We start from the raw sequence: 9899 nt of genomic DNA, 5'->3' as shown, positions 1-9899 counted from the left end.
ACGCTCGCGCCTCTCGTTCCCCTTCCTCGTCATAGGGATCTTGGTGTCCTTGACTCCGGCTGCGTCGTTGGCAGTGTCGTCGCGCTTGCGCTCGCCTTGACAACACACGCGTGCTTGTGCCACCTTTTCCTGGCTGAGTTGGCGACCCTTTTGTCGCTGCCATCGCCATGAACTCCATCAACACCGGTACCCCCGAAGTTGCTGCACCCATCACCATGAGCGCCAAGGAGGCTGCCGCTGCCGCTCCGGCCATCGATGAGCTTTCATGGGAGCTCAACACCCTGGCCTTGAAAAAGGACGACCAAGCCCAATTGGCAGCCTCCATGCTCATCCATGCAGGCATTTGTGATATCTTCCGCGTTGAAGAAGCCGACGTGCACCACCTCGTCGCCGAGGTCATGAGCAAATACAACGAGACCACCTTCCACAACTTTGCCCATGCCGTCTCCGTCATGCACACCCTCTACCTTCTCTTCAAGGATGTGCGTCTTCCAACCCCAGCCGCACGCCGCTGTCAATCAGGCTCAAGCGCCACACCGCTCACCTCTCCGCTCGCCTCTCCGCTTTTGTATTACATCCTTGGACGGTTTCATAGATCAAGGGCTGCTGGGAACCCTTTGAGGTTGTCACCCTCCTCATTGCTGCCCTCTGCCACGACATTGATCATCAAGGCCTTTCCAACTCATACTACCAAAACAGCAAGAAGGCCATCGGCGCACACTGTACGAGATGACACCTCTGCCTCGGCCGACTCGGCCTTGCCGAAATCACTCCTGGACCTCACAGCCGCTTGTGCTTTCTTTGTCATTTTAGACGATGAGAACATCCTGGAGCGCCACCACATCGCCACCACAATGTCCATCCTCACCGAGGGCCGCAGTGTTCTCAGCGTGCTCTCCGAGGCCGAGCGGGCTCGCTTTGACGATCTGGTCGAGTTTGCCATCCTCGGCACGGACATGAGCTTTCACGGCACTCAACTCAAGTTTCTGGTACGGATCTCACCGCATCTCTTTCCGCAAGCCACTCCCACCCCGCCACCCCCCTTTGTGTGGCCACCAAGTCTCATTTTCTCTTTTCCTCTTCTCTTCGTCTTTTCCCACGTGAATTAGCAAGAAGAGTACAAGGATGGACCCCAGGATCTCGAGGCTCTGAAGACAGACCCGGCAAAGCGCAAGAAGCTTATGCAAAGCCTTTTGCACACCGCCGATCTCTACAACCCCATCAAGCCCTTTGATGTCACACGCGAATGGGCCATTCGTCTGCAAACCGAGTTCAACCAACAGGTGCGTCCTCTGTCCTCACCTATCTACCCATTGTTGCCTTTTTGCGGCCTGTATATCTTGTCCTCATCCCGGGGTGCAAATCGTTCCAAAATCCACTCTAGTGCGACCTGGAGCGCCAAGAAGGCCTGCCTGTGCTGCCTTTCATGGATGGCCGTGGCGAGACAGCTCTGGCCAAGGGCGAGACGGGCTTTATCAGCTTCGTCGCCAAGCCCTGGTGGGAGGCCATTGCAGCCGCCTTCCCCGTCGTCAAGCCCCATCTCGATACCATCACCAACAACGTGGAAGCATGGAAGTCTTTGATTCCCACGGAGCCAGACACTGCCAAGTAGCTCTGCTGAGGGACGCTGTTCTAGTTCCCTTTGTCGTGCTTCCGTGCTGGTGGCTCAGCCTGCCTTTATCGTGTGCCTTTTTCCTCCATGCCAGTTACCCTGTCCGACTTGTTGTGCATCCATGTTTATGTCCCATGTGATGGGCACCTCTCCCGTCATGCGGGGCAAACAAGGCGTGTCGAGTCTGTCAACCTCGTCTCCCTTATCAACCCGCGCTGTTCACAGCGCCTGAATGAATCAGAATCCAAAGAGTACGCCGGCGCTTTGGCTGAGTGTGGCACTTTTTGGACTTGACCTTGTAACTTGTTCGTCCATGTGCAACTTGCCATCTCCTTTTCTTTGACCTTTGCCTTTGTGATAATGCAAGTCCACTGCAATAACTCATGCAGCGGCTCCCGCCGATCCTGTCCCAGTACCGGCTGCGTGACATGCATCTAACCCACTTTTCCACAAATTTAATCGCTGCTTTTCCTTCGTTCATCGAGAGTGTTCTCGCTCCATGCACACCATGAATTTTGTCTTTTTGGCAGTCAGAAAATCAGGCTTCAGATAAAAGTTTATTCTCGATGGCCTTCGTAATTGCCACACCACCAGTCTCGGCGTACGGACCCACAGCACGACCTGGCCGTTCAAAGAAAGAGGCATGCGGCAATGTAGCAAACGTGAGAAGCTTATGCAGCGGGGCTTGGTGCTTGCTTGCCATGCTGCAGGCACTCACCAGATCTCAGCACCGTTTTGCTGTTGAAACTGACCAATGCACCCTTGACCCTGCGCCAGTCACATCAACTCCGGCTCAATAGCACGCCGGAAAAAAGCAGCTGCGCAACTTACAGTACACAACCAAACATAGAGTCCCGCACCAACCTTCTTCCCACAAGTTCGCACACCAGAACAGGTATTCATTGTGTGAGAGCGGCGTTGCCGCTCAGCGCGCGATTGTCCCAATGCTACAACTCGTGGTTGACCTACCGGGGCCCGAAAACACCCATCCGCGGTGCGGCACTTGTGAGAGAAACAACAATGGGCAGAAAACATTCCCATCGCCCAGTTGCCAACCCACCTTTTCGCACACGTTCCTCGACTTGATCTGCAAATGCCGCAAGCGATGATCTGAACGAGTCAAAGTCTTCACGATCATCAGGGCCCACCGGGCCTTGGAATTCAGAACACCAGCTGCCTTTGTCTGAGCTGCCGCAGCCACAGCCGTCCCACTCCCATCCAGTGATGCCGGTGTGATATCGCCTTTCCACCCAGGTACCGCGACCATGCTCATGCCTGTTGTTTGCACAGTCCAGTGAACCTCAAGAACGTTTGATTTTGAGCCCATGTCACCCAGGCTGCGATAAGATTAAGGTGTCTCACGCACGAGAGGCGACGTCGATCCTCCAGAGTACGGCCCTGTGCAATCACCCTGGGCATTCCCTACACACATGGCGAAATGATCTTGAGCCTCGCGTACAGCGGTACAGATGAACCTCAGAGAGTTTATGGCCCACCAGTGCCCAGCACTTGATCAGCAGCGCTTGGAGACCCACCGCTCTCAGTCGCTCCGCGAGGGCGGATTGATAAGCATGTTCCTCTTGTTGTTGCCGGTCCTCTTCCAAACGCGTGGCCTACCAACATCCGAGTGCTCAAAATGAGCCTTGTCGCGTGGGGCGATGATCTTGCAGCCAAAGGGCGGGGGCGGTTTGGTGCAACAGACCCGTAGCTTCCTCTCCAGCGCCTCCCGCCGAATTTCCTCTTGTGCTGCCTCACGCTGCACGAATGTGTGAGGAGTACATCGTCCGGGACAAGCTATCCCTCGATTTCACTCTTGGCCGAGGAGATGGCAAAGCAAACCAACCTCGCGTTGAATTTGACGCTCACGTTCAGCCAATGACAAGTTGCGTTCATAGTCTCGTTTTTCCTAAAGTCACCAGCACAGGACAGCACAGCTGCATGTGAGAAAGTACCAACCTCCCCTAGCATGAAAGGGTGATGCAACTTACGCGCTCCCGTTCCTCCTTCTCCCGCAGCCGTCGCAACGTGGCGGATTCGTATTCGGACCGATCACTACACCGGTCACACGTAGCCAACAGGTGCATCAGGCGCCCAGTGCGCGCCCGTAAGACCATGTTCATCCTCTTGCATTGCAGAAGGAACAAACCTCGTGACGTTTTGCACATGACCGTTGAACATTTTCTTGAGCTGCTGTAAATCCGAAGCTGCCTGCACGTATGGGGTCACGTGGCCAAGGACGCTTTAAACATGAGTGGCCGCCGAGCATCATCAAATCAAACTGCCAGCATGGGGCTGACCTGGGTCGGTGCTCGATCACGCAACTGCATACTGCCCTCCTCACGTCGACTCGAGTCGAAACGATCTGCCAGCCGCCCACCCTTGAGTGTCTGTAGCTTCTGGCGCTACACATGTCTCCCGCCCAGGACCGACGAGGGCGAGAGCGTGAGGTGCCATACTACGCTGCGTTTGATGCGACGAATGGATGCCCAAAGGAAGTCTGGCATACCAGCTTATCCTCGTTGCTTGCCACGGAGACATGGGGGTTCAGCACGGCAGGCTTATTTGCAGCCACCTCGCGATGCGCGGAGCGATGCATGAAGCACTCTGCGCATTGCTGTGGTCTCAGCACCTGCGGTGTAAACGATTCGCACACCATGCCTGCAACTATTACGGTCCAGACAGCATTGAACGTCGTCCGGCTTCAGCAGCGGCTGCTTCGTTTCAATCAATCGGGAGCGATTGGGGGATGGTGCTTATCAGATCATCAAAATTGATTCATGTCAAGCTTCTTTGTGGTTCTGGCGTCGCGTGGTGCATGGCGCACAGTCTGCGAGCTCACTTTGCTCTCAGCATCGGTAAGCAATGCATGGATACGTGCATACATGCATGCAGAACATAGGTCAACTTTGCTTGATTGTGAAGAAGAAGAAGATGAAAGCATGAACGAACAAAGAGATAACAAAGATGCGGGGGCGGGACGAAGACGATTGGAAATGGCGACACGCTGTGTGACTCAAGACAGAGCTGAGGGTTGGATGAGTTAGCAAGCACTGCCGTCTACGTTCTGAACCGATGCCTCGCCCTATTGAGCCCACGCAAGGACCGTCAGAGCAGAGCGAGGGTGTCAGTTCAGCGTTCGACAAATAATTGCCAATTGGCAAATCCGAGTCGACGCGCCGCACCTGATATTTGGGGTCGGATTCGCGCAGGGTGCCCTCGAGCACACGGATCAATCGGTTTGCATTGGCCCACTCGCACGTTCTGAACCAGGCGCGCCACGGAAGAAAAAGAAAAAGAAAAAGGTGAGGTCGAGCGAAAACACAACGCATGGACCCCACGATTAGTGACTGACTTGGGCTTGCGCAGCTTAAAGTCTGTCTCCGACTTGAGCTGGCTAAAGGGTGTGGCTACTTCAAATCGGTCCTTGATGCCAATGACGCAGGCAGAGTCGTTGGTGCAAGTCTTGACCTAATTGGCGCGACACGTGTGGCGTGACCCCACAGGCAGCCGTCGCTTCTCGATTCCCTTTGCCCCAACCGCGGTCGAAAGCCAGTGCTTGCAATTGGTTTGTGCGCCAAAAAGTTCTCACCTTGGTACCATTCCAGCCCTCGGTCATGTGATGAATCAAAAAGCGTGTGCAGACAGCGCCCAAGCGAGCCCCGCGCAGGCGATCTAGTGGCGAGGGGCTGCCACCCTAGAAGCGTTGTATCAGAGCACACAGACAGGTGTCACCGCGTTTCATCTCCAGCCAGCCTCTCAGAAACGTGGTGTGAACGATGGGAGACGGGCTTTTGGATACCTGAAGCAGATGCCCAAGCACAAGGTCTCGGCAGGTAAACTGGACCTGAGCTGGGCGAGTCTCATCGAAACTGCCTTCTTCCGTGAACACTGTGCGCACCATCCGTCAAGCGACATGGTCAGAGGGCCTGTCCAACAGGGTTGATCGTCTGGCAAAACACAACGAGAGCGCTTGGTTAGTTGGCAGCCCGTGCGTACGCACGTGATTTGAGGAAGGCCATGTCGTAGTTCTTGCTACTGTTCTCGTTGCGCACAATGACGGCGCAATGAAATTCCTGTTGCACAGGACAAGATTGAATAAAAGCAGTCAAGAAACAAAAGCAAGGCACGAGGAAAGAGGAATGAAGTGCAGTGTCATTTCGCGGCTGGGGTGAAGAATTTGACCATGTCGCACCTCAAACTTGCGGCGGAAAATATCAACATCCTCAATCAGATCATCAATGCGCAAGCGCTCCTCGTACAAGTAGGCCGCTAGTCAAGACCAACAGACCAAGTGGTAGGGACAAGCAAAAATGCCATTATCGCACAACGGGCCCAAAAAACGACGATGGAAGCGACGACAACCAGCACGCACCATCAGCAGCACCGGCAAGAGCACCCATCGAGGCCAAATAGCCACAGTACGCTCCCTGGGTTTCAACAATGAAAAGGCGCCTACGGTCCAGGTGTAGACAAAGCATCAGCATGCACGGGGCAACAACGGAATGTCCTAGGAGGTATAATCAATCAAACACGGCTAGTCTTGAAGCGCAAGAAAGGAGCACGTACTTGCGCGATGACAGTGCTGATTGCTTGAGGCGGTCAATGGCGTCCACAATAGTGTTGAGGGCCGTATCCGAGCCGAGCGAGAGAGAGGTGCCAGGCACGTTGTTGCTAAGAAGATTCGAGCGCACAAGCGGGCATGAGATGCCGTTGACTGGGCTCTACACCTCCGCTAGTTTTAGGGCTTCGCAGCATCTCGTTGTGTTCAAACAGCCATCAGACAGACACCCCTGGGAAAAATATACCTGATGGTGGCGGGCACGAGAGAGATGGGGATGCAGAATTCCTCATGCTGATCGCGCGCATCCACGAGTTGACCAAGCGCAGTATAGGCTTCAAAACCACCCACGGCCATGATGCCCTAAGAGAGAACGGTTTGATCAACATGAAAATGCGACCAAGTTCATCGGAGCAAATGGGATTGAGGTATAGGGGTAGGTAGCACTGTGCGGGCTGAGCCATACGTGGATATTGTAGGTGCGCAGCTGTTCGGCGATACGGGCCATGCCATTGGTCATCTCGCTAAGCAAAAGGGATATAGACGTGAGGGCCTACGCAAAGACTCAGACGCACGTCGAACAACGTGCACGGCGCGACACATACTCGGGCATTGTGCGGTTGGTGCCGAGGGCAGCACCGCCCTTGCTGGCCCAGCTAGCCAAAGCAAGCCATCGGGAGACACAGTGAGGCCCGGGGCTATCGGAGCGAGTTCCAGCGCTTGATTCGACGGGTCTGGCCGATGACTGCGCAAAGCCTTACCCCTTGACATGATCCCAGCGCAGCTCCATCAGATCACCGTTGGCAATACTACATCACAAGCGAAGAAAAGTGAGCAGGGAGTGCAATCGAGCTTGCGAACAAACATACGACGCGCGGCAAGCGACACGTATACCCACCCTTCAAGGGCACCAACGGCGCCATAAACCTTGTGACCGCCATTGATGAGGTCCCGCACAACGGCCTTGCAAGCGGCATTCATGCCTGCAGCTGGGGCTCCCATTTGCATCACGAGCACGTTGAACGGCGTCTATAGATCGCACAACGAGGCGGCAAGATACCCTTTAAGTAAATCAAAGACGCCAATCAACACCGGCGCCGCATTGTAACCGCAAATGCTCGATCAGAATGTGACACAATGAGAAAAAAAAAAAAAAAAAAAAAAAAAAAAAAAAAGCTTGTTTTGTTGTGAGGAATCAAGTCCTGGCAACCGAGCACGCGAGGGTTCAAGCCTGAAACCAAGGGTACCTCGGGCGCTTCATCTTGGTGATGTTGGCGAATCCGGAAAAAGAGGTTGAGCTCCTCGCGGAAAGCACGGCCACGTAGCTCCATGACGCGGTCATAGTCCTTGGCTTCCAAGGCCGCACCGACCTGTTTGAAAAAAAAGGGGGGGGGGTGGAAGAGAGTGAGCATTAACGCAGCGCGAGGGACCGCCTCGCAGGGCAGATGCAATGGGCAGTCGGATTGTGAGCAAGGCTGACCTCTCGCGTACGCTCCACCGCCTCGGTCAGATCCACCTAGCCGCAGACAGCGTGCACGGCGGTGAGCCAATAGCAAAGAAGCGCAATGCTCAACGGACGGGGACTTTGGGAAGCGGAGGAGGGAACTTGATGATCGGAAGTTGCGGTCACTTGTACACGAGACAAAGGCAGCAGGCACATACCTGAATCATTTGAGTCCAACGAGTCCCGACAATGCGAGCCGGTGTGTCGTGGGTGGCGTTGAGGACGGCCAATGCTGCCTCGGCACCGCAGCGTGTGGCAAGGATGCGGTCGTAGACGGAAGGTGCACCGCCACGCTGCACGTGTCCCAGGGTGGTGACACGGGTGTCATACCCAAGCCGTTCGGAGCACACCTTCTTGACGTATTCGCCTGAGATGTGGTTGCGGTGCTTGTCAGTCGCACCTTCAGCCAGCACGATGAGGCTGAAATTGGTGTAGCGGCGGCGGCGCTTGAGCGAGTCACACATGGCTGCCTCCCAGTCGTCGGCCTCCGGGGGGTGCTCAGGCAACAGCACATAGTCAGCCCCACAGGTCAGGGCGGCCATCAAAGCCAGAAAACCGCAGTTACGTCCCATCACTTCGATGATAAAGGTGCGCTGATGCGACTGCGCCGTCCTGTTGCAATCCCGTGTCACAGTTAAAAAACAAAAAACAAAAATAAAAGCTTGAGCTCAGGGTGACTGCTGTCAGATGGCATCAAAGAGTGGGCCAAGAGCAAACAGTCGAAGCGGGCGCTGCTCGAATCAGCGTTGGAGAAGCCATCAACAGAGTAGGTGGGAGCATGGTTGAGGCCCTTACGTGGTGAGGGCATCGATGGCTTCACAGATGCGATTGAGGGCTGAGTCACAGCCAATGGTCATTGAAAAGCCGCACATGTCATTATCAATGGAGCCGACCTGCGTCCAGCGCGCGGTATTGATGAGTGAGAGCCGGCCTGAATCTGTCATCTGTGCAGGCAAGGAGATGACAGGCAGCCTTTGGCGCACGGTTGAGAACGGTACACAGCGTGTATGACCTACCATGCCAACCACAGAAAGGTATTCGTGCTTGGCATGAGCTTCTTCCGAGATCTGACCGCTGGCCTGCAGCTCCCGGAGAAGACTGGGCCACTCTTGCTTGAACATGTTGGCACCGGTCAGGGTGCCATCACCACCAATGGCAATCTGGACGGGAGGAGACAGCGCAAACCAGAAACGCATGAGCAGGCGTGAGTGGAGAGAATAGAGAGACGCGTGACACCGCAAAGCGCATCGAGAACACACCAGGCAATCGATGTCGTTCTTGACCAGGTTGAAGGCGGCCTTGAGACGGCCCTCGTGCGTGCGGAAGTCTTGGCATCGCGCTGACCCAATGACGGTACCACCCTTGAAGAACGAGGCCGTGAGATGCAGGAAAGGCGGCATAAATGTTTTTAAAAAAATAAGGAAAAAAAAACCGCCAAGGAAAAAAAAAAAAAGTCAAGGATGCTTTGGGGACTGCGACGTACAATCTGCGAGATGTTGCTAATGTCCTTCCAGTCCAGCTTTTTTATGTTTTCGCCGCCATCGACCATGCCTTGATACCCCTGATGCACGTCAAGGCCAGGGTGTTGGGTTGTGAGTGAAATCTCAAGTGATGAACAAGGGGGGGCGGGGCAGGGCACGACTCACGTAGTAGATGGCGTAGACGCTAACGCCGTAGGTGAGGCAGGTAGCAGCAGCAGCACGAACTGCCGCATTCATGCCTTGGGCATCACCACCTGGCGCAGACATTTGTAGTGTGAGCAGGAATTAGTGACATGTATTCCACGGGCTGGAGACAGGGAGAGCACAGACCCGAGGTGAAGATGGCAACGTTTTTGCTGTTTTCACTGGCTGGAATCTTTGGCCAAGGATTGGCCCATTCCTGGCACACGCACGGTGGCACGGTGGGATCAGCCAAGGCGAATTCAACAGGCAGACCTGCGGATGGAGCTCACAGGGCGGCTTGGCTTACTTTCTCGTCGGCGGTGAGGTGATGCAAGGGCACGGGGGTACGCGGCAGTTCACCCGGGTGTTGGTTGCGGTGTGTCACGCCCAGCGGCACAAAGGCATTGGCCGCCGAAAGACAGACTGTACCAAATCGGCGAGCGCTTGAGGTGAGCACGAGCAGGACGTGCGGCGTGACCGCCTCCCTGCACGGGGCTTTCACTGACCTGAGGATGAGGGAGAAGCCATCGTGTACGGCAACGACAAGTCTAACCAGGACGG

At 55.1% G+C, this 9899-nt stretch overlaps 2 protein-coding genes across 2 annotated transcripts; one reads left to right on the top strand and one right to left on the bottom strand.

Moving 5' to 3' along the window:
• MONBRDRAFT_35733 (uncharacterized protein) lies at positions 1-2083 on the top strand. Its single transcript, XM_001742853.1, has 5 exons — positions 1-482; positions 596-722; positions 814-989; positions 1110-1283; positions 1385-2083. Exons 1-5 carry the CDS (start codon positions 168-170, stop codon positions 1610-1612), a joined length of 1020 nt encoding a protein of 339 aa, XP_001742905.1. The 5' UTR covers positions 1-167; the 3' UTR covers positions 1613-2083.
• A 2658-nt stretch (positions 2084-4741) lies between these two features.
• MONBRDRAFT_17406 (uncharacterized protein) lies at positions 4742-9422 on the bottom strand (the record flags this gene model as incomplete). Its single annotated transcript, XM_001742409.1, has 20 exons — positions 4742-5080; positions 5202-5306; positions 5412-5500; positions 5613-5685; positions 5805-5881; positions 5985-6064; positions 6179-6283; positions 6418-6533; positions 6637-6694; positions 6776-6826; positions 6932-6979; positions 7069-7199; positions 7418-7540; positions 7651-7686; positions 7833-8286; positions 8470-8567; positions 8691-8834; positions 8934-9035; positions 9158-9235; positions 9321-9422. The coding sequence occupies 20 exons, from the start codon at positions 9420-9422 to the stop codon at positions 4742-4744; spliced, it is 2409 nt and encodes an 802-aa protein (XP_001742461.1).
• Positions 9423-9899: the final 477 nt, after the last annotated feature.

The sequence above is a fragment of the Monosiga brevicollis genome, genomic scaffold (genome assembly GCF_000002865.3).
Source record: "Monosiga brevicollis MX1 MONBRscaffold_2 genomic scaffold, whole genome shotgun sequence".
NCBI lineage: Eukaryota > Choanoflagellata > Craspedida > Salpingoecidae > Monosiga > Monosiga brevicollis.
Note: the sequence above shows the minus strand (reverse complement) of the source record. Positions and strands in the feature narration are given on the sequence as shown.

Excerpts from the sequence above, each read along its gene's own strand:
- MONBRDRAFT_35733 (XM_001742853.1), top strand. The coding sequence starts at position 168 with ATGAACTCCATCAACACCGGTACCCCCGAAGTTGCTGCACCCATCACC. Across the intron at positions 483-595 it reads TCTACCTTCTCTTCAAGGAT|ATCAAGGGCTGCTGGGAACC; the intron begins GTGCGTCTTCCA and ends ACGGTTTCATAG. Across the intron at positions 723-813 it reads GAAGGCCATCGGCGCACACT|ACGATGAGAACATCCTGGAG; the intron begins GTACGAGATGAC and ends TTGTCATTTTAG.